Genomic DNA, 26,778 nt, shown 5'->3' on the forward strand with positions numbered 1-26,778 from the left:
GGAGTAGGATATTATGTACATTCAAAATCAAGAAGTAGAAAAATCAGAAATGATACACAGATTAATTGAAATGAAAATACTTTCATCCCAGACTCCATTCAATCCTCTTCTATATCACTTCATCCCAAACTCCATTCAATCCTCTTCTATATTACTTATATCCTGTTTTGATATTTTCATGATTTGATTTGAAATTTTTGGTATATAATAGTCTTTTGCAACCATAAACTACTCATTTATTTTTTGTATTATGTTATTTCCTTGTTTTTCAAAATTCTTTTACAACTGCTGTTCACTTTGACATTACCAGCCATGTCAGGAAGTAATATTACCAAGCCTATCTGCCTTACAGGAAAACAATCTAAAGGAACAAAGATTGAAAATTGTAAGTTGTTTTCTAAGCAAAGTGAATTTATTCAGATATTGCATTAATTAATTGATTAATTTTATTGTCCAGGCCTCACACTCTTACTTAGCAAAACTAAGCTCAATTTGATCTTATATGTATCACCAAGTTATGAAGAGTTTCATGGTTAATACAGATGGTTAATTCCTCAACCATCCTTTTCCTGTCTCCCTCCATCTACATACACTCATGTGTGCATGTGTATGCACACACGCACACACGAACACACACATGCATGGGGGAAACTCAGAATAAATTTCAAATCTAATTATTCGGGGTTTTCATGTGTGAACATGCGGTATATTTTTTATGCAACCTTATATGCAGAGTATATTTTTCTACACTAATGGTACACATACATATCTTAGTGACTCCTGGAACAAATTGTTATAAATAAATAAGGCACATCAATGAAATCATGTATAAAATTTTACACATCTAGCTCCACAAATAAATTTCTTGATAAGTTATCTTCTACATAATAAGTTCTGGACTAGACGTCCCATAGGGAAATGGCACAAGGTCTTCTTGAGTGTTAGAATGTACATTTGGACCTCTGATTTAGTGGAACAGTGTGTAAAAATCTCATAATCAGTACACTCCCTATTGGCTCCACATCTGAAGATCCCCAAGAGTGCTATTTGTCTCAGTGAACATCTGGAATAGATTATATCCAGTTAATTGGCTCCAGGTTGAGATCGTTACAGACAGTAGCATGCAGTATAACCTGTGCATTTCAGTAAGTCCACCCACTTTGACTAAATCACACCTACTTCTCTTCATAATTCCTCCCATATGCAGAGCTTATCTATGTGTATGTTCACACAGCGTGCACACACACACACACACTAACAAAATATCAATGTATCAGTAGAGAGGTTTAAAAAGATGTTTAACCCATAAATTATCTCAACTGCAAAATTAACCATTGAATTTGACAAAGTTTTGGAGAGAATAATAAAGAATTGGGAGCATTAAACTGTAGAAAAAATACCTGCTTTATGGGCTGGGAAAGTGGCTCAGTGGTAGAATGCTTGCCTTGCATGAATGAGGCCCTGGGTTTGATTCCTCAGCACCACATAAGCAGAAAAAGCCGGAAGTGGTGCTGTGACTCAAATGGTAGAGTGCTACCTTGAGCTGAAGAGCTGAGGGACAGTTCCCAGGCCCAGAATTCAAGCCCCACGACTAACAAAAAACTAAAAAACAAAGGAGGAGGAGGAGGAGGAGGAGGAGGAGGAAGAGGAGGAAAGATCCGCCTTAGTAGATTTATTTAGTAGAATAATCTTCCATTTTTTTTAAGTCCTAACAGTTTGGATATTTTGGTCCTATTTTATTCCCCTCCACCCCTTACTATATGTCTCAGCACATGTAGGCACATATCAGAGGGTCACAGTAGTAAAGACAGCAATACTTTGATTTTTAACTTATTTAACAATATTAATGAGTTAGGCTACAATGAACAGTATAACTACTGTTCATTGAAAACCAAAACATCAATCATTTTAACTTACAATGTTGGAGGCATAGGGCATGTCTTAGCGATTAATGACCAGTTGGAGGAGTAGTTATCTTAATACATAGCCAAGAGCCATTAACTTCAACTAGTCATTAATTTCCAGGAAATGTCCTATACTGAGGTCACTATTGCTAATAAAACACACATATGGAAAGTTTCTCTTTTTTGCCTATGTACATAAACATGCGTTCACGTTGCATGCATTATTGCATGTCATGGGGGGGAAAGGATTTTTCCAAGTCCAGAATCTCAGAAAAACTAAATCTAATGAAAAATGAGACTATTCAAATTAACCATTACTTCTACCTAGCCATTTGATTTACCATTTCCTATTTTCAGAGGGCATGGGTATGAGAAAAGATACTTGTTGGTATGTGAAAGATGTGGGCTTATCTACTGCGTTCACACGGTTCCTAATCACAATCAGATCTAGACAAAGGTAAAGGATGGGGAAAGGAGCTGAGAGGAGTTCTTTGGGGAGAGGTGGAGCCAGACATGATTGAATATCAAGGGCAGTGAAAGTGATGCTTTGTTTTGAGTCATAATATATTAGGTACCCAAACTGGCATGAGGCAGATTTAAGAGTTCCTTTGAGTTCCTTTGTCAAGTCCCCCATTGGTTGACAATGCACTTTTTCCTCCTTTTCCTCATTTGATTAAATCTATCATGTTGTCAGCTCTGTGTTTTTGCATCCCTGAACCAGATATCACTGTCTGTAGAATTCTCTCCTGTTGCGTTCAATTCTGCTCTTTTGTATATAAAATTACTTGTCTTGCTTAAATATACATAGTACACTTTTAAGCTATCATCCTTGGTATCTTGTAAACATCTCATTTTGTTGTAACTTATTTTTATGTAGTCAGCCACTCCTATAGAAAGGAATCTTATATTTTACTTCAACTTAATAGTCAAGAATTTACTATTGTGATAGTTATTGATAAGAATAGATAGATAGATAGATAGACACACAGACACACACACACACACACACACACACACACACATGCACACACGTACACACACCACATACCAAACAAAGCAGTTACCACATATAGGATCCTCTCTGGAATCCATCATAGCAAGTATTGGTTAAAAGTGAACTCCTTCCTAGAAAGGCAGTGTCTTAGTGAAGAAGGAAGAAAAGTTAAAGACTCCAAATGAAAAGCACCATAGGTTTACATGTAGACAAGGCAGACTCTTACTAAAGGCTTCATTTGATTCATCTCTTCCCATGTGACTTTAAAAAAAACTGTTAAAGAAGTGGAGGTATGGAACAAGTGGCTGAATGCTAGCTTTTAGCAGAAGAAGCTAAGGGAGAGTGCCAGGCTCTGACTTCAAGCACTAGTACCATATTAGAAATAGGTAGATAGATAGATAGATAGATAATCATTCTGTACTTCAGTTTTCTCATCTGTAAAATTAAGTAATAATTGCCTTAACATTGAAGCTGTCACTAATGTTAAATGATTTTGGCTAGGTAAAGCCCTTAAAAAATATCCTGCATGCTGCTGGTCAATGACTATACTTAATGAAAAATTCATTCATTCATGGTAAGCTTGCATTGGTCCAGGCCTACCACCTATATAAGTGGCCTTGACCTAATCGTATCTAGCTTTACTAACTCTGGTGGAATTTCAACTAAGAAATGAGAATACATCCACTTCAAGAAAGGCTGCTTTGTATGATTTGGTTTGAGGATCTTGTTCTTTGGAGATGGTATGATGTACAGAGTCTTCTCCTAGTGCTTCTACCTAGCCAAAGAATCTATAAAGTGATGAGCAAGGATGAAGTGTTAAATACTTGCAGCAAAAATGTGAAAATTGCTTTAATACAACAAGAGAAATTTTCAGTAGTCATTTATATAATTGGATTTGTAACACTGTGTTCATTTGTCCATCTGAGTAAAGATGATTCAGAATTTTATTTAATAATTATGACTTATTTGGTTTATGACAATTCTGCAAGAACAAATCACATAAGAACTTACTTATTTAAAAAATCTATATATTTTCTGAAAACAGTAGTACATCTGAAAAAAATCTTCAAAAATGTTATCCTGATCATTTTTTAAACATTTTCAGATTCGTTAACCTCATTTGAAAGAGGATATTATTTTCATCATGAATGCTAATAAAGATGAGAGAGCCAAGACCCAATGTCAAGAATTTCACATTTTACATGGTTTAATGATGCTAAGCATGACCATGCTGTTTCTTCCTGTCACTGGAACATCTAAGCAAAATATTCCACGGCTCAAGTTATCATACAAAGGTAAGTATATAAATATTTTCACGTATAGTAAAATTTTTTGGTTTTTAGTTTTGTTTCCTTTAGGAATTTATATTGACTGTTTGCATCACCTAATAATATAGTATACAATAAAAAAGCTCAGTTCCTTATTGTTGTATCTAATTTTTGTAAAATTCAATCTGCCACACTTAACTTATATTGGTCTTTTGATTATTATAAATGGTGGAAGGTGGATAATATTGAAATACACTGTGTCTATGTATAACACAGCTCACAGAAAACTGTTGATCAATAGAATGATGGGGACTGCAGAAAGAGAGCTATAGAAAGGTTCATTATGTCATATAATATATGCAAATGCAAAAATACCTTGGTGCAACTCCCTTTTATAATTAATATACACTAAATGAATGATCAAAAAGTAAATAGTCTCTGTTGTAAGGGAATTAGCAAGAGAGGTAGGAGAAAAACATAAGGTGATCAAAGTACTTTATATACATGTTTGAAGAAAGAACCTGTTAAAATAGTTAAAGAATGGGGTAAAACCTGCTTTCACTATATTTGATGTCAGTATAACTTGTGGAGGAGATGGGGAAAAACCAGTTGTTTAAGGATACAGGTGGACCTGTTGCAACAATGAGAAGTCAAGTTGTCATGTCCAAAAGGAGCTTTACAACGTCGGTGCGGGGGGGGGGGTAAGAAGGGGGGGGAGGAGAAGGATTGGGATTGACGGGGAGGGGGGAGGCTGGGAAGGGATGTGAAGGGTAAACAAAGGAGGAGGCTGCAATGCTTGGTAAGAAATGTACGCATTATCCTGCCCATGTAATTGTAACTCCTCTGTACAGCATGTTCACAAATAAAATTAAATTAAAAAAAAGAGCTAGAAAAATAAAAGAATGGGGTAAAAGAGGGAATAAGGGTGAATGATGATAAAGGATGTGAGGTCAATGAAGGAAAAACGGAGACAATGAGGGAAGGGCTGACATTGTTTAAAAAGAAATGTGCTCTTGAGCTGTAGCTTTAATTCCTCTTTACGTCACCTTTATAATAATAAAAATGCGGGGGGAGCCTTAACTCCATATTTATAACCTCTTTGCTGATGTTTTAGGTTTATTTTTAAATTTTCCATCAAGTAGCATCATAGAAACAATGTCACATAGGTACATAAATATCCCTTGCATAATATATTTAGGGATCATTATAAGCTTAATTATGTCATTTTTTAATTCAGAAAGTAATCACATTTAGAAACCTACTTTGTCAAGAATTGAATTATTTTCCTTCTAAACAGCCTGATTCAGTGTAGAAAATGTAAAATAATTAATATTTTGAAGTTCTTAGAAAGTGGATGGGCAAATACAAGCAATATGTTACTGAAAAGCTAGTTATTTCCAAAAGGGAAATTCAACATTTTTTTTTCAAAGTAGTTGAAAAGATGAGTAGTCAAAACTGGCAAGGACCATACAATTGTGCTAAGCCAAAGTGATTACTCATTTTTTTCAGAAAAATAAATGAATAGTAGCAGCCATATGGAATTACTGTGCATATGTATGTGGATACTGAAGCAAACAATAATGAAAGCTTTCTAGAACGCCTACCCTGTATTTAATTTCCATGTTTTATTACTTTTCTAGCCTTTGAGATGTAGATAAACTAAAACATTTGCAAAAATACAATTTTTGGCTTGTATTCTAAATACCAGAAGCATCAAAAGAATAGAGTTTATTGATTCATTCAGTCTCCTTCTACAGAAAAAGAGGCTCAGATGAATGAGAATCTTTAAAGAAATAAATCAACATTCTTAATCTTTATAGGACAGAAGGCAAAATCAAAACCATACACTAATACAAACTGTTGATTTTTCAAATTAAGAACCTACTACATTTAAATAGCTATTTAGAATCCCTCTTATTTTAGATTTTAATGTAGAGGAAAATTGTCTCAGTTCTATCCCCATACCCCAAACACACATAAATCTAACAACAGGCTTCAACTATGCAAAATTCAGTAAAGTTCTTTATGCCTCCCAATAATCTTAAAGGTACATGTGGTTCCCTTTATGGTGTATAAGTCCTCTGGGACTTACTGTATCTAATGTATCTACAGTGAAAGAGTCAGGATTAGGATCTCAGGCTCGGTGTAGATTGGGGCCAATCCAGGAGGTTAGCTATGAACTAACTGTGACCTCCCCATTTGCTCCATATCTCAATTTCTCACATGGGAAGAAAATAACAATTCTCACCACAAAAGGTGGTGGTGAAAATAGCTCATTCCCCAAATAGTGCTTATATCAATGCGGTCATAACAAATTCTCAGTGACTTTTATGTATTGAACCAATTTGATTTGCAAATAATATTCTTTTTTCTTTGTCTACACTCATCAATGTTTTGTAACTTTTACTACATTAAAGAAACCTCTAAACGGTATTTTCATAATTAAAAAAAAAGAAACCTGATGGTATAGTAACATTCTTTAATGCCTTTGTTTTAAATGTTCCTTATTCTTTTTCTTTATTGTTTGGATTATAATACTTGATTCTAATATGTCCTTTCCTTCGTTCCTTCATTTCTTCTTCCTTCCTTCTTTTCTTTCTCTTTTTTTATTTTCTTTTTGTTCTTGATATGGAAGTTTGAACTCAGAATGTCATGATTGTTAGACAGGTGATCAGCCACCCAAACAACACATACATTATAGATTAAAGATTTTTCTTGATCTTAGTTTTGGGAATATTTTATAGTTTGCATTTTTTATGTTTTATTTTTATTTTTGTCAGTTGTGGAGCCTGAACGCTGGACCTGGGAACTTTCTCTCAGCTCTTCAGCTCAAGTCTAATGCACTGCCAGACTTGAGCCACAGTGCCACTTCTGGCTTTTTCTGCTTATGTGGTTGAGAATTTGAACCCAGGGCCTCATGCATGCAAGAAAAGCACTCTACCACTGAACCACTTTCCTAGCCCTGTAGTTTGAATTTTATAATGTTTTATTTTCTAAGTTTTCTGTAAGTTTTCTGATATCTAGTTTAAATATTTTTATGGTTACTAGTCATTTTCCTAGAAATCTTTGCTTAATCTAAGCTTGTAAAGATAGTCTCATGTCTTTAGAATTGTGGCTTTTATTTAAAAGGAGATTTCATTTTAACATTTCCATTCATGCATACAGTTTTTAATATTATAAAGGTGATGTGAAGAGGAATTAATGTTACAGATCAAGAGTATATTTCTTTTTAAACAATGTCAGCCCTTCCTTCATTGTCTCCCAGTTTTTCGTTCCCATCCCCACCCAAAAGTTGCATAGTTAATTTTCAACTTAGTGACCAGTAAGTACCAGTAACAAATTTGTTCACCCTTTGTCCCACCATTTCTGTGACCCCTTTACACTCCCAAAGACAGATAAATGAACAAATAAGTGAAAAAGAAAATGAAAATGGTGATAAAAAATATTGTTTCCATTTCCTAGAGTTCATTGTGATAAATGTAATTTTATATGATCAGATGCACACAGGTATTACAGATACACATAGGTATTACACCTTTGTGTTCCTCCCAGAAGAGTAGCCTCCTTTGGCTTCACTGTTTCTGAATGCCTAGAGACCTATACAAATTATCATGTCCCAGTGTATATATATGTATATATATACATATATATACACATATATACATATATATACATATATGTATATGTATACATATATATACACACACATATATATTTACCATCCCCTGTGTTTGCTTATAAATTTATAGGCACACTCTAGCTACCACAAATAAGGGAAGTCATGCCAACCTATTTTTTGCTGGTGTGGCTTATTTCACTTAATATTTTCAATTTTTAAAATTTTATTTTAAAGGTGATATACAGATAGGTTACAACTACATAAGTCAGGTAATGAGCACATTTCATTTTGAACAGTGTCACGCCCTCCATCATTCTCTCCCAGTTTTTCCTCTCCTGACTCCCCCACTTCACTGCTGAATTGGTTCACCCTTTGTCCCCACCATTTCTGTGCTTCCTTTTCCCCTCCCAAACCAGATAAACTTGTATATAAGACAAAGGGTACAGAAACAAAAAAAAAATAGCCACAGAAGGGAATAGACTAAAGGAAAAGAGGTGTGGGGGGACCACAAAACAGTACAATAAAAACTTCTTGCTTCCATTTATTGGAGTTCATTTTGATAAGTGTCATTTTATACGGTCATATACACATAGATATTGAGCCCTTGTGATCCTATCCGAAGTATATCCTCCTTTGCTCTCACTGTGTGGATGTAATTAGAAAGTTCCTATGGATCTATAAGTAAATTCAGTGCATAGTAAAAGACAAATAATTGCACTTGGACATAACTTCTTAATTTTTTTCTAAGTCTTTCCATTGCCTAAAGAATGATACAATATCGTTCTTTTTGATGGATGTGTAGAATTCCATTGTGCATATATACCATGTTTTCTTGATCCATTAGTCCATTGAGAGGCATCTGTGCTGATTCCATATCTTGTCTATCATAAACAATGCTGCAGTGAACACAGAACATAGTTGTGCTGTTAGCTTTAGTGTGACCTTGTTTATGATATATTGGATAAAAGCTTGCTTGGTCATTGGATAGCTTTATGTTTATTTTTTTGTGGAACCTCTGAACAGTTTACAAAGGTTATCTCTTTTGAACTTATTTAGAGACAGAGAGGGAATAGGAAAACATACTTGCAAATGCCATTTCAAATGTAAAATGTTCTCTGAAGACTGAAGCAAGAGAGTGACTAGGTCAAACTACTCAACTTAGACTTTGCCAAGATTAGGTTTCTTAACATTTTATGAAAAAATAAAACATTGGGTTTTACATCCATTTTATAGATAAAATACATGAACCTTAGTGCCTAAATTACATAAGCCAAAGTAAGAAACAACCAAAGGCTGTGTTCCTATATTTGTTTAGTCCAAGGTCTATGGACCTGTCACATTATGGTGTCTATAAAGGAAACATGACATATTTAAGAATACATATATCGCAATACAAAAATACATAAGATCTTGCCATTATTTCTTTGGTAATATGTGCCTTTATCATTCTCTAAAATAATAAATGTATTTTTTACCCTCAAGGTGATTGTTTTAATTTCTCCAAAATTTAATTATGTTTTGCACTGATCAGAAAAGTTTTACTTCATCAATAAGCACTGATTATTTGATATTATGGTTCTTTGTTTTGTATGAATTTATTAAGAAATGCATGGCTAAATCCAAATGCTCTCTAAATTCAGAAATTTATTTACTTATTAAATTTGAAAGATATCCTAACAGGCAATATCCTGGCAATATTACTCTCAAGCTTGTTCAACTTGGTTTGTCTAAACTGAACAATCTGTTATCTCAATTCAGTATGATACAGTAATGAACAGAAAAGGTTCTGACACCTGATTGCCTAGGCCCTTACTGCTATTACTACTCATGAAATATTTATTTTCTGGGTTACAGTTTTCTTGTTTATAAGACACTAAATCAGTATTATGACTGCCACATGTAAGACTAATAATTTTGTTATAAAACTGAATCCATGTAGAGCACTTAAAATCATGGTTGATATAGTAAATATTGAATAATGGAAATATTTATCATTTTTTATGAAATACACCATCTTGCCTAGGTATTGATGGTAACTCGTTGACCAAAGGTTTTTATATGTAAACAATATTTTATAATTTCTTCTTGGAAATTATGTAAAAATTTACATGGAATCTGAAAATTGTCTTTGTGTTCTCCCCAACTATTTTCTGTCAGTGTTAGCCTCCCTCAGGCAAGAACTGTTCAGAAATTATGAATTTATTGAGGGCATTGCCTTGACATTTCACTACGGTGCTCCTTTAGTTGTTAGTAGGTCCACAGACAATACACTTCACACAATTACTGCTGACCTTGATTAAAGTTTTGTGTTTGAGTGATGTTAACCTTTTCTCATGGGTTAAAATGCATCATAAAATCACTCAAGAGTTCAGACTATGATGCAATCTGAAATGCCATTTTTATTGACAAATCGACTGGAAAGATAGCCTACTCTAAGTCACTCCTTCTAAGTAAAAATTACCACAATGTGTTTTTGCCTACAAAGTAAATTATTAATGGATGATTTGAAAGTATGCACTGTATTTGAATGGACTCTTGGTTTCTCATACATGTTTTCACTAAATTTTCAGGGGTAATTTCACTGTGTGTGTAATACTTAATTGTCAATATTACTAACACTAGCATCCAAATGCCTGCTGTATTTCTTGTATATTTCTTGTATTGTTTTGGAAATTGGTGTCTATATCAACTCAGAGAGATTATGATTCTTGCCATCATATAGTTTATAGATTCATTGGGAAGATCAGAAAATATATAAGTAAATAATTCGGTCATGTAGAAAATAGTAAGAACTAGAAAGAACAATGTACCAAAAATCAAAGTTCAGGAGTGGTAGAGTTAAAGTAGCAAAAAGAATGGTGGTCATGGAAGAGCTAATTAAGTGGATTTTCAGATATTTAAAATTTACAGAACTAAGCCAGAAGTTGGTGGTTCAGGCCTGTAATTCTAGTTACTCAGGAGGCTAAGATCTGAGGATCGCCGTTCAAAGCCAGCCTGGGCAGGAAAGTCCATGAGACTCTTATCTCCAATAAACCACTAGAAAACTGGAAGTGCCAGTGTGGCTCAAGTGGTAAAGCACTTGCCTTGAGCTGAAGAGCACAGGGAGAGCGCCCAGGCCCAAAAAAGAAAAAAAAATTACAGAAGCAGTTCACTGAAATATCTGGAATTTTTTTTGCAGAAAGAATATAGTACAAAAGTCCTGAGGTAAGTCAGTGTCTAGAATTCTTAAGAATCTTACAGAAAGGAGACAATATGCTTACGCAACAGGGAAGAAGAAAATGATTGATTAAACAGAAAGAAAGCGGTGGTCCACAGTTCAAACATTAACATTTAATATGATTGATATAGACTGGAGAATTTTCAGCATGCTTAGACATGTGATAGCATCACTCTGATTTCTGTGTTATCTGTGCTTTGGAAGGCAGGAGAATAGAAAAAGAAAGAGCCAGAATAGAGATGTTGTCATAATCCAGGGAAGAAATGATGGTGATTGGGCAATAGAGATAGAAGAAGATGTGAAGGTAGGGCCAATAGGATATTCTGATGGTGAGCAAGCGAATAAGAGAGAGGAGAGGGAGAATGAGTGAGTGAGCAAGAGGGAAAACTCAGGTATATGACTCCAATTGTTTTTCTTGAATAGAGTTATTAATTAATTTCAATGAGAAAAACTGAAAGAGATAGGTTTTAAGGAAGAACAAGGATCATTGTTTTCTAAAAAAGGATAGTTCTTATCAAATTGAAATTCTACAAATACACATGAATATTTAAGTTGGGAATTCATGGAGATGTCAATTGGAAATATAAATTTTGTAGTTACACATGGAAAATTTTAAATCCATGAGACTGTGAGATAATGAAGGAATGGAAAAGAACTCAGTAAACATGAACAGTCAGAGATCACAGAAAAACCCCTGCAACTGCAAAGCATTAGAGCCACAGTTGGGTCTCCAGATGGTACATTAATGTCCCTAAATTATTAATTAGTCTGTAATAAATCTTGACTTAGATGGAAGATAGATAGAATGAGGTAAACAAAATATAAGGCTGAAAAATCATTAAATTTTGATTAGACTTCTTATATGTAACAACTTGGTGCCAGGATAAAGCAGTAAAATAGACATCACTAACCAGACTTCTAGTATTTTTAAGGGATAATATACAAAATAACTGCAACCAGATGAATGTCATCATGCAAAAATAAGCAAATTTTAATTTAGGAAAAAATAGGTATAAAATTCAGCATTAGAAGAAGAGCTTAAAATGTCTTGAATGAAGTGTATGTCATGAAAATGATGTACTTTGTGTTCATGAATAAAATGGGTGAGGCAGCATGCATGATGTGGTAGATATCATTTGGGGGTGTCTACAACAAGGAAATTAGGAGCTATTACATTAATTCCAAGATGGGATAATGCGTGTCTAAGGTAGCTAGGAATATGAATAAATATTTGACAAGCAAGATTAGAAATTTGTATGATAGGATATTTTAGTCTTTCAATTTAGATGGTTTTAAATTTTGAATAGAGTGAAATGGAATGATTATATAAATGGAAGAAAGGAAGGAAAGGGAATAAAACTAATTTTGAAGTGTTGAGCATGAGATTAGGTAATAACACAGAAGTCCTTGAAGTCAGAAGGGTTGAGATGGTCAGAGGAAAATCTGACAGCCTGTAGAAGATGGTTTGGAAATGGTAAACTGAGATTTAGGTTTTAGCTATCTGTCTTGAAGTCATCCGCAGAGAACTGACCATTTATTAGGCATAAATAAATTTTAGGAAATAAAGTATAAATAAGATATAACATGTCATTGTTTATACAGTCTGAAAGGGAGGACGACATTTTATGCTTGTATTTTTTAATCTCCCTCTTGGATATATATGCAAATAATGATTCAAATCTGCTGAGTGCCTCTATTGGATTATGCTCATTAGACTAGTGATTAGAGACGGGGTCCTCATCTGGAGAAAACCTAGAGAAAAGTCTTACAGATGATTAGCATCTGCTTAGTCTGATGAAAAAAACGATCTGAAATTTTCCTGAATCTGTGGAAATTTCAGATCAAATGTCACAAGGAAATGCCCAGCGTGATAAATTAAAGAAATATATACATGGAATATTATTTTAATTTTCATAATAGCAAATGTGAAGACATGATTTGAACAAATTCCATGAAAAATCAAAGACACATTCAAAGTCTTGGGACACAGATGGCATGAAACTTCTCAACTGTGACCAAAGTTTCACATATGTCCTTTAACATAATCACTATTGTTATTATTATTGAACACAGGGTCATGCTTTGTAGCCCAGACTTTCTTTCAACTCTATACTCTCCTGCTTCAGCCTCCTGAGTCCTAGAATTTTAAGTATGTACCACCCTGTCTACTGTAATAAATCCTTATGCTGATTTTATTGTTCCCTTATTTGCTTTGTTTTTGGTTTTTGAAGGAACTCTTCTGTTTTGTTTGTTTCATATTTGCAGTAACAAGGATTGAACCAAAGATGTATTGTTGATACAGAAATGCTCTATTACTTGAGCTACATCCCAAGCCCTGTATCCTCATTTATTGTGGCTGAAAGGTTTTGATCACACATTCATTGGAGTATAAACTACAAAGAGAGATGAGTGTGGCAGTTCATGTCTCCAATTCTTCTTTCAGGAGATCAAGGCAGGAGACTCATAAATTTGAGGTCTGGTAGACTATATAGGAAGACTTTCTCTAATATAATAAAAGAAATTTGAGAAGGAGAAATTCTAAATATTTTATTTTATTTTATTTTATTTTTGTTCCGGTCGTGGGGCCTGAACTTTGGGCCTGGGCACTGTCCCTCAGCTCTTCAGCTCAAGGCTAGCGCTCTACCACTTGAGCCACAGTGCCACTTCTGGCTTTTTTCTTTTTTCTTCTGTGGTGCTGAGGAATCGAACCCAGGGCCTCATGCATGCAAGGCAAGCGCTCTACCACTGAGCTACCTCCCCAGCCCAATTCTAAATATTTTAAAGAGAGGTAAGTAAAGAATTGTCAAAGCAGAAACAGAATTATTTTCTCAATGATTTCTGAGAAAGTTTATTTCATCATGACATCCTTTTTGGGAAAAATACTCATTTATCCTTAACTTTATATAGACAAATAATTAAAAACTATCAATCATAACAATCCTTTAGAAAATTTTTAAATAATTTATTTTTGAAAGTATAAGGACTCATAAATTATGAATTGCACATATATAAAGCATCTATTATTGAAAGCTAGCCAAGTAAGAACAAACCTGGGTTTAGATAATGTGACCACATAAAATTACTCTGATTTTACTTCACATCCTGTGCTGGCAAGAACATAGGTCTGGTGATAAAATTGGCATTATTTGTTTACTGAATTATGTCTGCTTAAGCAATACCATCTGATTTATGATTGCCTAGAAAAGATTCTAATGGACAGCTGCAAAAGAGTAAACATGAATTTGGTTTCTTTCATTTTTGTTGTTCTTTCTGATTTAGACTTGTATTCACTGGAAGAAAAAGTTAGGCCTCAATATTTTACCTAGGAAAGCATAGGGATCATGAACTTTCCTGTAATCTTAAAGTAATCTTTTGTGGTGAGCTTAGATTAGACTGATATTCTCTCTCATTGCTTGAGTAGGAGGACATATATAATCTAAGTATACATACACTATAACTGGAATTTTTGGTAGGTGGAAGTGAACTGTTTTGATAACCAAAATCCTCTCATATGATCTCAAAATGTGTTGGAACACAGGTAGAGCAAATTAAGATGAGCTCATTTTCCCAAGAGATGATCTATGCCTTGTCTCTGACCAAAAGCTGGAGAAGCAAACAGATCCAGGAATAGCTAAAAGGGACTCTATGGGCCACAGCATTAGGAACTAATTTTTATTTTGGAATGAACCAAGTTTGCTCCCTTTGTTCAATTCCTGAACCAAAATGAGAGCAGGCTTTTTGCTGGAATGGTTCAGAAGCTCAAACATTTCTGGAACTATGGGGAAAAGCTTTGAAGGAACTCTAAGAGGGAAGATCTCAGAATTCTAAACCTGTAAAAAGAAGTTTCTGGGAATTCAGGGGTGGAGTGAAAATAGCTGGATTTAGGTGGAAAGTGAGAATAGAATGGAATAGATAGATTTGTGAGCTAACTACTTACACAGATTGCAGAGAACACACTGTGTTGGGGGATCTTCTAATAGTCTTAATGATATAGCTAGGGCATATTGTTTTAATTATCGAAAGGAGTTGCTATTCAATTAAACAGTTTATGAATACAATGCATTTTTATCAATGTCACTTCTTTCAATATTAGCACCCATCCCTGATCTACTTACCTCTGCACTCATTCTTCTTAATTTTGTGGGATATATACATGGGGTTCTTGACTGCATTCTCTTCCTCTTTTCCTATTCATTTTCCCTCCCTCTTCCCCTTGACCTGACCCCACTCCTTTTGAGTCCCACATTTATGGTGTTTTATATTGCTGAACTATGATTTTTGCCTTTCCAAGGAATTATACTGTTTGAGATCTCCCTTAAATTTATCATATTTAACTTGATAAATTTGTATGAATTTTCATACTAGCCAATACACATACTTATATGTCTATAAATTAAATCTAACATTCAGATATGAGGGAAATATTCTGGACATGTAGAGGAGTGAGTAGGGCAAAGATTTTTGCTGACTATTCTGAGATGGCAGAGAAAGAGATCATTGGTTTATTTTATCTGAATACATTTCTTATATAAGCTTTTATTTTTTCTCTTCCTTCCTTCCTTCCCTTTTATTTATTTATGTGTGAGTGTGTGTGTGCATTTGCGTGTGTGCGTGTGTGTGTGTGTGTGTGTGTGTGTGTGTGTGCGCCAATACTGGGACTTGAACTGACATTTTTTTTTTCACACAAGGCTTTCATTATACCACTTAAAGCACAGCCCAACTTCTGACCTATTGATGGTTAGTTGGAGATGAGATTCTCACAGACTCTTCTGCCTGGGATGGCTTTGAACCATGATCCACAGTTCTCAGCATCCTGAGTAGCTAGTATTACAGACCACCAGTGCCTGGCCTTTACCAAAGAATTCTTAGTTTTGCCCACACTAGAATTGACTGCTAGGCTGATTTTTTTTCTCATTCTACTCCATGAACTTTTGCCCCTAACAACTTTGATTTCCTAATTTTTGTTAAAAGAGTGTATATATACATATATAACACTTAAGTTTTTTTATTTAAGGGTGTGGAAAGACATTTATTTTTTTATCCTTGCACTTCTTGCACTTTTATGAATTCAGCTCACAGCTCCACCCAGTTCAAGATCTTTGGCAATAAATTCAAGATTTCAAGGATTTGAGATATTTTTCACTCAGCACTCAAAACCTGAGGAAGTCTATGTTGATGAATTCTAAATTTATTAAATTCAATATAACTAACCACTCCCTTCCTTACTGGGTGAAGAGGAAGAATGGAGACCATCAGGTCAAATAGGGTATTTTTTCAAACTGAATGAACAATTGTATTAAATGGTATTATAAAGGAAATTCAAGAAATTCCTTCTAAATCAAAGGCTTATTTCAGCTAGGAACAAGGATTACCTGCCCCTTAGCCTGCCTTCGCATGGATGAGCACTTGGCAGTGAGTGAGGAGACATCTTCACCACTAAGAGCAAGCTAGTTTTGTGAAGTCCAGCAAACCACCGGGACCTCACTGAATTGGTAACCTGTCAAGTAGAATGGTGTTATTACTAAAATCTCCTCATAAGTGTAATCATATTAATGACTTTTTTTCCTCCCCAGGTTAGACTCCTTGTTTTTAAGAACAAATGTATCAATCAGAATAGTAAGGAATAAACTATCATTTGGTATTTTTATAATGAACTCTTCTATTTTAACAAAAATAAAGTCTGAGTGCCATAGAGTTCATTTGTGTTTTTTTACCCACATAGAAATGAGAAAGTTAAGATAACCTTATTCCATATATAGGGAACAAATTCCAAATATAGGGAAGAAATCATTTCCATTTTCTTTTTAAAAATACTTTGTGACTCCTAAGGATTCTTGTCCTTTGTCACAGTACACTTTCATTTTTGTTATGGATAAATATTTCTTCTTCCCCTGTCTATTTCAAGAGGGCAGGAATATAGCCATATCTTTTTTTAATATGATCTTCTCAGCAGAGAAGATAGTTATAGGGGCTGGGAAGGGGGCTCAGTGGTAGAGTGCTTGTCTTGCATGCATGAGGCCCTGGGTTCTATTACTCAGTACCACATAAGCAGAAAAAGCCGGAAGTGGTGCTTGGCTCAAGTGGTAGAGCACTAGCCTTGAGCTGAAGAGCTGAGGGATAGCACCCAGTCCCAGAGTTCAGGCCCCACAACTGACAAAAAAAAAAAAAGATGAGAAGATAGTTATAGCCTTCAAAAGGTAGGTTTTATAGCTGGGCACCAGTGGCTCATGCCTGTAATCCTATCTACTTAAGAGTCTGAGTTCTGGAGGATTGTAGTTCAAAGCCACCCTAGGCATGAGACTCCATCTCCAAAATAACCAGGACAAAGCTAGGCTGGAAAAGGCTCAAGTGGTAGAGCACCACAAAAGAGGAAATGAAAAAGTGATCTTTTGTTTGAGAGAATCAGTCATTTTTAAACATGATTACCGATAATAATTTAGGAGAACAGTTTCTCCTGTGACATTTGGTAAAAAAAAAAAAAGAGACATTAATGAAAGGAATGAAATTACTTTTAGAACAATGTGTGTATGCAAGCATTAAAATTCATACCCTTCATAGAAACTTGAGACATAGAAAAATAGTTTTTGCTTGTTATTTATGACTCAGGAACACATCCATTATCTTTATCAAAATCCACTACACACAGTGATTCCTATATTTTAACAAAATATAAACCATCTTATATTTAGTACATTTAGTTTGGATGTAATCGGATTGTGTATTTTCCCAAAATACGCTGGTAGACCAAAAGTGGAAATGTAAGCACCTGGGTGACTACACATAGTGAGATTACAAATTGAGGACAAGGAGATAGCACAAACACTGTCAAAAAGGATGATCACGATACAGGGTTAAGGTAGACTCAATCTAGAGTCTAGGGTTTAGAGAGATAGAAAAAAAGACATTTAAGACATGGAGGTAAGTTCTGCTGTCATCCTCATGAAGGATGGCATTGGAAAACCAAGTCCAGAAGAGGGCCCCTCCGACTACCAGGTGCTCTGTAAATCCACAGGGAGGGGGGATGGAAGGCAGAGTTCCTATATACATGCTTTAAAATATGAACAATATTTAAAAACATTCACTTTTTTGAGAGCAAAATAGCAAAGCCTAAAAGTTTACATCTATGGTAGTCTGCCTCCTTTTCAGATTCCCAAAACTCAGGGTGTGTATCAACTTTGGGTGTTAAGATTTAGTCTCTAGACTTCACGGTTTGGGGTGTTTTTTTTTTGTCTGAGTTTTAGTTGATGTCTCCATGGAAACCAAATTGCCTTTGCTTGGCTTGGCAAAAATGCAAGAAAGATAAGCTGTTTGGGGGAAAAGAAACCTGTTCCAATCCCTGTCCCAAGGTCTTTCCACAATCTGTGTCAGCCTGAGAGATGTCCATGTGTAATGTCTGCGTATGATTATTTTGTTTGGCTACAGAGCATGGGGAAACATGCTTCAATCATTTTGATGCTAGCATTGTCATTGGCAATGATAAATCATTTGGAAATGGTAATACTTCAGGTTAGTCAATATTTTTGCAGATGTTTTCCTCGTCAAGATTGTTTGAAATTAAACCAAATATAATTGGTTTTGGTGAAACAGAATACAGCAAATAACTATGTTGACAGCTTATTTACTTTTCCTCATTGTACGTGTAGAGAGAAGTATCTACATATCTTCCTCTTTCCTTCAGTGTGGATATAACTTAGGGACGCGTCCTGCTTCAGAAATGTCTGGGTAGCCTTCCTGATGCCACAACTCCCCCTCCTCATTCTTCCTGAATTTTGCAGACAGACTTATCTGTCTAACACTCAGTTATAGTCTGTCACTTTCCTACATTAAAAAAATGATAGTGTCTTCCAGTCACCTACAGAATAATCAAACTCTCAGCCTGACGTCATCAGCCTTGGTTATCTGGATATTGTCTTTCTGTCTAGTCTCACTTTTCACTGCCCCCACATGTTCTCTACATTTCAGCACACTGGGTTTCTTCAGTTCCACAAATATTCATCCAGTGCTTAATTTGCCTTAGACTTTCAGCTAGGAACTCAATGGCAAGTGGTACTTCTTCTTAGCCATGAAGTAGCTCACAGGGTAAGAAAGATGCAAATGTAAAGCCCTCCATGTATACAAATGAAAAGGATACTTTAGTCTCTTGTACTACTTTTCAATAGAGAGACGATAGGTTTTTTTTCTACTCATATGTATCTTTGATAATATTTAATTTATATGGTAGAAACATTAAGATATTAACACTAGCAAACAAGAACAAAAGAATAATTATACTAAGAAGCATTAATCAAAGTTATGCATATTGTCTCTCACAAAATGTTTTTATTGTGTTGTATTTGTGCTTCTCCTTGTGATGATGGGATACGGTGCCTAAGTGAAGAGATGAGCTGACTGACATAGATATTGTGATGTAGCATTAGGCTATAGTGACTGGTCTTCTGATGATCCATCAGGAGAATGACTAGCTTTGGTATATCCTGGCTCATTGGCTTATGGTAACATCAGATAGGGGTGTATACAGTGTGGATGTACTGGAGAAAATGGTTATTTATGAGAAGCATTTACACTTCTATTAGAATATATTCCTTGTGTTTTATATCTTATTTGCATATCAATTTCTGCAGCTCCAGCAGATAGACTTCTCTAACCTTACAATGCTCAAACACCATGTTCAGTACCAAACCTATATGTACTAATAAATATTTGTGAAATAAATAGCTTCTTAATATTAATCAAATATCATTAGAATAATAGAGATGTTGGAAGCAATAACATTCTGGTTTAATGAAAGTTGAGATGACATTCTTCTCTCATACAAATTATTTGGCTCAAACAAGTTTAAATGTCATTTTAAAAAATAAATATTATACAGAGTTTTGGAAACAGTTTCCATATATATTCCAGGTTGCCCTCAAACTCAAGATCCTCAAATATTCAAATGACTTTTCTCCCTTCCAGAAATACTTCTAAAAACTTTGTTTAAATTACCTGCATTAGCCACTACGAGATAGGAGATTTTATGATTTCCTTTGTATGTATTTTTGTACAGGCTTCAAAAATACATTGTCAGCACTATAATAATTGAAAGCTATACCACCTACTATTTACAAGGCGTTATTTTTATATGCTGATCATTATTAGCTCCCTTATTCATCAAACTGGTATAACTTATTATAGTGTCTACTCTCATCTTGGTTTTAGATTAGGAGATTGTGGCACAGAAAGATTGAGGGACTTGTCCTAGAGGAGATAGCCAGTGAGATATGAGGCCAACTGTGGACCATCGTAATCTGGACCTAAGCTGTACACTCTTACCTATTATGCTAAGTAATAAATCATTTGGAATTTATACTGAAATATATATAATTAACATCCTCAGACACTTATAATAATAAGGATTTATGTCATATAAACTACTTTCCTTTTTCGGTTTGATGAAAATTACTCCTGAAATCCTCTGATGCTTTCATTTTTTCCCATTTCTATCTTGGTTAAATTTTTTTTAAATCCCATTGAAGATACAGAGTTACTGTATTCAATGACGATTTGCGTGAAACATATCCTCTTACTGAAATCTTAATCATACCTACTGCAGCTGTTCCCTTGGCTCCATTCTTTTTACTCAGTTCTACTAACAACCAGTATGGAATGTTTGTTGAGTATTATCCCTGAAAAAATAAGATTACTACATTTAGATCTGATCAAAAGTATATTGACATGTCTATACTCTAAAAATTATTAAAGACATATTTAGCTTAATAGAAAGTTAGTCTAGAGTTCATTGTTCCATCCAGTGTACATAGCCCGTGATACACACATACACATACACACATACACAGATTAAAAAAAAACACTTAATTAGAGATAGCAGGAATATCAACATTTTCAGCATACTGCCTTTCAGTTTGTCAAAACTGAGACATAGTTTCTAGTTCCCAAACTGTGAAAAATAAGACTTATTCTTTGATAACCAGAGAACATGTAAAGACAATAAGAAAATATGAAAGAATTGTAAATCTACATTTGGTAGAGCTAATCTATAGTCTAGTAAGGAACTGAAAAGCGTATTTTGCAGAAACTGAACTTTGCATAGATTTAGAAATACTTTTATGTCTATCCTGAGGGCATCTCCTTTTACTTCAACAATTAATAGTTATTTTATATAATGTTTTAAATTCTTGTGATGTGTAATAGCCTCTTTATTGTATTAGGGTTTGAGGGGAAGGGAAATAACAAATTGTTTAAATAGGGTTACAGGTGGACCCATTGCAACAATGAGATGTACAAGACGTTATGTCAAAAAAAGAACTTTACAACTTTGGCGGGGGAGGGGAGGGAGATTGGAGGTCAGGAATGGTAAGGAGAAACAAAGGAGGAGGCAACAATGCTTGATAAGAAATGTACTCAGTACCTTGCTCATGTAATTGTAACCCCTCTGTACGGTATTTTCACAATTAAAAAAATACAGAGTAACAAAGGGGAAAAAAGTAAGCAATAAGAAAACAAATAAAAAATAGGCTGAAGACCTTTCACATGACTTCACAAAAGAAAAGATGCAAATAGCAAATAAGCATATGAGAAGATACTCCATACAATCAGTCTTCAGGAAATACAACTTATGGTACCAGTACATATGTATTAGAATGACCAAAACCTGAACTACTGATAATACTAAATTCAAAAGAGGTACAGCACAACAGGATCACTTGTTAATGGCTTTTAGAAATGCAAAATGGCACAGACATTTAGGAACACAGTTCATGGCTTCTTACAAAAATTTATATGCATAAAAACCTACATGTGACAAGGGGCAGGTAGCTCATACCTATAATCCTATCTACTGAGAGGGCTGAGATTTGAAGATCATGGTTTGAGACCAGCACCGACAAAAATGTCTGAAACTGACTATTGCCAAACAGCCTGCAAAAGTGCCAGACTAAAAGTGTGGCTAAAGTGGTAGAGCCAGTGCCTAAACCAGCACAAAATAAACAGACTACCTAAATATATGAACTAACAAAATAAATAAATAAATAAACAATACTAATATGTTTACAGTGCATTCACTCATCATTGCCAAAACTTATTTCCACAATAAAAAACTAATTAAATAAAAAGTGAACATTTGGGCACCATTGGATCACACCAGTAACTACTTAGGAGGTTGAGATCTGAGAATCACAGTTTGAATCTAGCCCACGGAGGAAAGTCTGTGAACTGTCTTCAATGAAACCACCCAAAAGCTAAAAGTAGAACTTTGGTTCACGTGGTAGAGCATTAGCCATGAACAACAAAGCTCAGAGACAGCACCCAGGACTGTCATACAGAAAAGAATGATAATAAAATAAACAAAATAAAATAAAAAGAACTTAACTATTGAACACGAAAACATAAATTGAACTTAAATACATATTGCTGATGAAAGAAGCAAGAATGAAAAGTCTAGATACTATATGATTCCAACTATACAACATCCTAACATGGCAAAACTATGCACAGTCAAAAAGGATAAATGAATGTCAGTGACTTGAAAAGGTAAGATAAATTAAGAGTGAGATCATAAAGGATCTTTAAGGAAATGAGTGATTTTGTATTATATAGTGATACTGTCATTAAAACTTTATCCAATGCATAAAATATCAAACATGAAGAATAAACTCTAAAAGCACTGTGGACTTTGAATGGTATTGCTGTGCTATTGTGGGTTTATTGAGTATAACAATTACACCATGTTTGGTGGGATGCTCTTGATAATAGGGAAAGCTATGCAAGTGTTGGGGCAGAGAGTCTATGCATGTCAATATTTTTTTCTCAGTATGACTGTTAATCTAAAACCTTTCTAAAAAGTAAAATAAAAAAGTAAAATAATTTTTAAATAAAAATGGAATTAACTAAACAAGTGTAGGACCTCTACAATGAAAACTTTAAAAACCTAAAAAAGGAAATCAAAGCAGAATTTAGGAAGTGGAAAAAACTCCCATGCTTCTGGATTGGAAGGATCAACATTGTGAAAATGGCAATACTTCCAAAGGCTATCTACAAATTTAATGTGATGTCTATCAATATTCCAACCTCATTCTTCAATGAAATAGAAGAAGCAATCCAAAAATTCATATGGAACAAAAAAAGGCCCCAAATTGCAAAAGCAATCCTTAACAGAAAGAACAGTGCTTGAAGAATATCAATACCAAATTTCAAACTCTACTAAACAGCCATAGTAATCAAAACAGCTTAGTAGTGGCACAAGAACAGACCTGAGGACCAATGGAATAGAACTGAAAACTCAGAAATGAACCCACAGACCTATAGGCATCTAATCTTTGATAAGGAAACTAAAAAAATAGACTGAAAGAAAGACAGCTTCTTCAGTAGATGGTGCTGGCAAAATTGGTTATTCACCTTTAGCAAACTAAAGCTAGATCCTTATATATCACCCTGCACCAGAATCAACTCCAAATGGATCAAAGACCTTGGAGTCAAAGCAGACACCTTGAAAACATTACAGGAAGGAATAGAAGAAACCCTAGGTCTCCTTGGCTCAGGCCGAAATTTTCTCAATAGAGACCCGGAAACACAACAAATCAAAGAAAGGTTAGACAAATGATATTTTATGAAGCTGCAGAACTTCTGCATGGCAAAGGACATAGCTAGCAAGATCAATACAAAGCCCACGGATTGGGAGATCTTCACTAGCCATACAACAGATAAGGGTCTCATATCAAAAATATATCTGGAACTCAAAAAATTAAATACCCCAACAACAAATCCTCAAAGAAACAACTGCCCAATAAATAAGTGGGCTAAAGACTTACAGGGAAACTTCTCTGAAGAGGAAAGAAGGATGGCCAATAGACACATGAAGAAATGCTCAACCTCTCTAGCCATAAAAGAAATGCAAATCAAAACAACATTGAGATACTACCTCATCCCAGTTAGAATGGCTATAATCAAGAGCTCTAATAGCAACAGATGCTGGAGGGGATGTGGCCAGAAGGGAACCCTACTGCATTGTTGGTGGGAATGTAAACTTGTTCAACCAGTTTGGAAAGCACTATAGAGGTTCCTCCAAACAATCCACATAGAGTTCCCCTATTATCCAGCAATCCCACTTTTAGGCATTTACCCAAAAGATCACAAACAAGGCCATACTAAGGCTACCAGCCTATGTTTATCGCAGCATTATTTACCATAGCTAAGATATGGAACCAACCCAGATGCCCCTCAGTAGATGAATGGATCAAGAAAATGTGGTATATATACACAATGGAATTCTATGCCTCCATCAGAAAGAATGACATTATCCCCTTTGTTAGGAAATGGAAAAACTTGGAAAAATTATATTAAGTGAAGTAAGCCAGACCCAAAGAAACATAGGTCCCTTGTTTCCCTTATTTGCAATAACTAGTACATGTATAGGACAAGCGGAAAAGGCCAAAGACTATGTACATATGACTATATAAGATGATGTTAAGTGAAATGAACCCCAAGATAGGGACACAAATATCTTTTTTTCTTTCTTGCTATTGTTTCTAATGTATTTATAATGTACCATGTGATTTTTTTTTTGTTTCTTTGTATGTTCTTCCCTCATGGTATAAGAAGTGCCCTGCATCTTGTATATACACTTCTCTAATTTGGGGAGGGGAAGGAAAAACAAAACAAAACGCTTAAATAAGGATTCAGGTTCACCCATTGTAACAACGGGATGTACAAAACACTATGTTGAAAATGAACTTTACAACTTCACTGGGTGGGGGGAGGGGGAGGGTGGGGCAGTTGTTGTGGAGGTGGGAGGGAAGGGATGGTAGGGGGAAAACTAAAGGAGGAGGCAAAATGTTCAATAGGAAATGTACTCATTACCTTTGTCATATAACTGTAACCCCTCTGTACAGCATTTTTAAAATAAAAAAACATACCAAAAGGAAAAGAGAAGAATGCTGTGACATTTGTGACAGTTTGAAACTTTCTATTACAGTATTCATTACTTTGTCAGTGTTCAAATATTATTAGTTAGATTCTTCAAATTATAAGAATAAAGACATTGTTTGGAGGTACTTTGAATTTTACTTTTGTATTTACACATTTTATATTCATTTCAGAATCATATTTTACACATAAACTAGTATTAATAAAATACAATTGAAATGTATTACTTATTTCTTAATGAGTATATATAATGCCCTAGTTGTCTGAATTTATCTAAATTGCAATTCTAATCAACTTTTATAAAGTGGGATAATTTACAAATTGAAGCAAGTAAATTTTTTGTATAATGATTTGTTTTTTCTTTCCTTCTTTTATTTTGCCATAGACTTGCTGCTTTCAAATAGCTGTATTCCGTTTTTGGGTTCACCAGAAGGACTGGATTTCCAAACTCTTCTATTAGATGAGGAGAGGGGCAGGCTTCTTCTAGGAGCCAAGGACCACATCTTTCTGCTCAGTCTGGTTGACATAAACAAAAATTTTAAAAAGGTCAGTGTACTTAAATATATATCAACAACTAAAGCTATTTAATTTTATGTATTCTCTTGGTGTGGGGTGACTCTATCAAAAGCCACTCGATTTTCTGTGTCAGAAATAATTACTGCCTAGATGACACATTTTAACTTTTCATGAATTTGAGTATATATGAAAGCTCTATTGAATCAATGAGTACAATACTAAAACAACCTTTGAAAATATAAATAAAAAGCATCAACTATGTATTTAATGAATAAAAATGCAAATATTTCTATTGAAGAAATGCAAAGTGAATTATTTTTCAAGAATAAGTAAATATTTCAGCAATATAAAGTTAAATTTTCAGTAATTTTTAATGAACAAATAAGCATTATTGACCTGTGTACTATGGTTGTGAGTTGTAATAGCATTGGAAAAGCATATCTTTGGTTCACATTTTCATTTCATATCTGAACAAGTTTCTTCTAAAGTCCAGTGATTTGGGGGTTAGTGAAACATATATTCCCCTACTATGTTTTCATTAGGAACAGTTTTAATGTTGAAATATAAATTGAGCACCAGTGGTTTATATCTGTAATCCTAGCTAATTTGGAGGTGGAAATGAAAGAATCACAATGAAAAACTAACCCAAACAGAGAAAAGTTGCAAAAGTCCACAATAATAAGTCAGCAAAAGCCAGACTAGAGGCATGGCTCAATTATTAAGAGTGCCAACCATGATCAAAAAATTGACTAGGCAGTAAGAAATGTACACATTATCCTGCCCATGTAATTGTAACCCCTCTGTACAGTATGTTCAGAAATAAAATAAAATTAAATTAAATATAAAAAAATTGACTAGGCAACTTTAAACCCCACAACTGGCAAAATTTAAAAATAAATATATAAATAATCATTTATAAATAAATATAAGTATAATTTATAAAGAAGTGATAATAAATATAGAGAGGTCACAAAAGATGAAGGCTGAGTATAGTCCTTCAGCAACGATCACCCCACAGACATACCAATTTGAAGAGCTATCCATGAACCAAATTACCTTCACAAAAGATTAGGAAGCCAGGTTTTTAAAAAATCCTTATTTTAGTATAATAAAAGAAACAACTGTACAGCTATAATGCTTTTATGTGTCAATTTAAAACAGGTTTAAATTAAATTTTAAAAATTCTAAGTGTTATATTCAAAGTCCTAAAAGCAATTACTACCATTTCCTGTTTTTGACCAGCAGTATGAAAATCGAAGGAACGGGACCACCCATTAGGCATTATCAGTTATCATTAGTTTCAGTAAAAATCAATGTCTGCTCAAAGAGACAGCAAAACT

The 26,778-nt window shown here is 34.5% G+C and overlaps 1 protein-coding gene across 1 annotated transcript in view; it reads left to right on the forward strand.

The window, feature by feature from the left end:
* Positions 1-26,778, forward strand: part of Sema3d (sema domain, immunoglobulin domain (Ig), short basic domain, secreted, (semaphorin) 3D) — a 173,530-nt gene that overhangs the window by 48,815 nt on the left and 97,937 nt on the right. The window contains exons 2-3 of the mRNA XM_013026073.1: positions 4,004-4,193; positions 25,308-25,468. Of these exons, the coding sequence (XP_012881527.1) occupies positions 4,043-4,193; positions 25,308-25,468 (312 nt within the window). The 5' untranslated portion in view covers positions 4,004-4,042. The remainder of the gene's footprint in view (positions 1-4,003; positions 4,194-25,307; positions 25,469-26,778) is intronic.

The sequence above is a fragment of the Dipodomys ordii genome, unplaced genomic scaffold, assembly GCF_000151885.1.
Source record: "Dipodomys ordii isolate 6190 unplaced genomic scaffold, Dord_2.0 Scaffold90, whole genome shotgun sequence".
Classification (NCBI taxonomy): Eukaryota; Metazoa; Chordata; class Mammalia; order Rodentia; family Heteromyidae; genus Dipodomys; species Dipodomys ordii.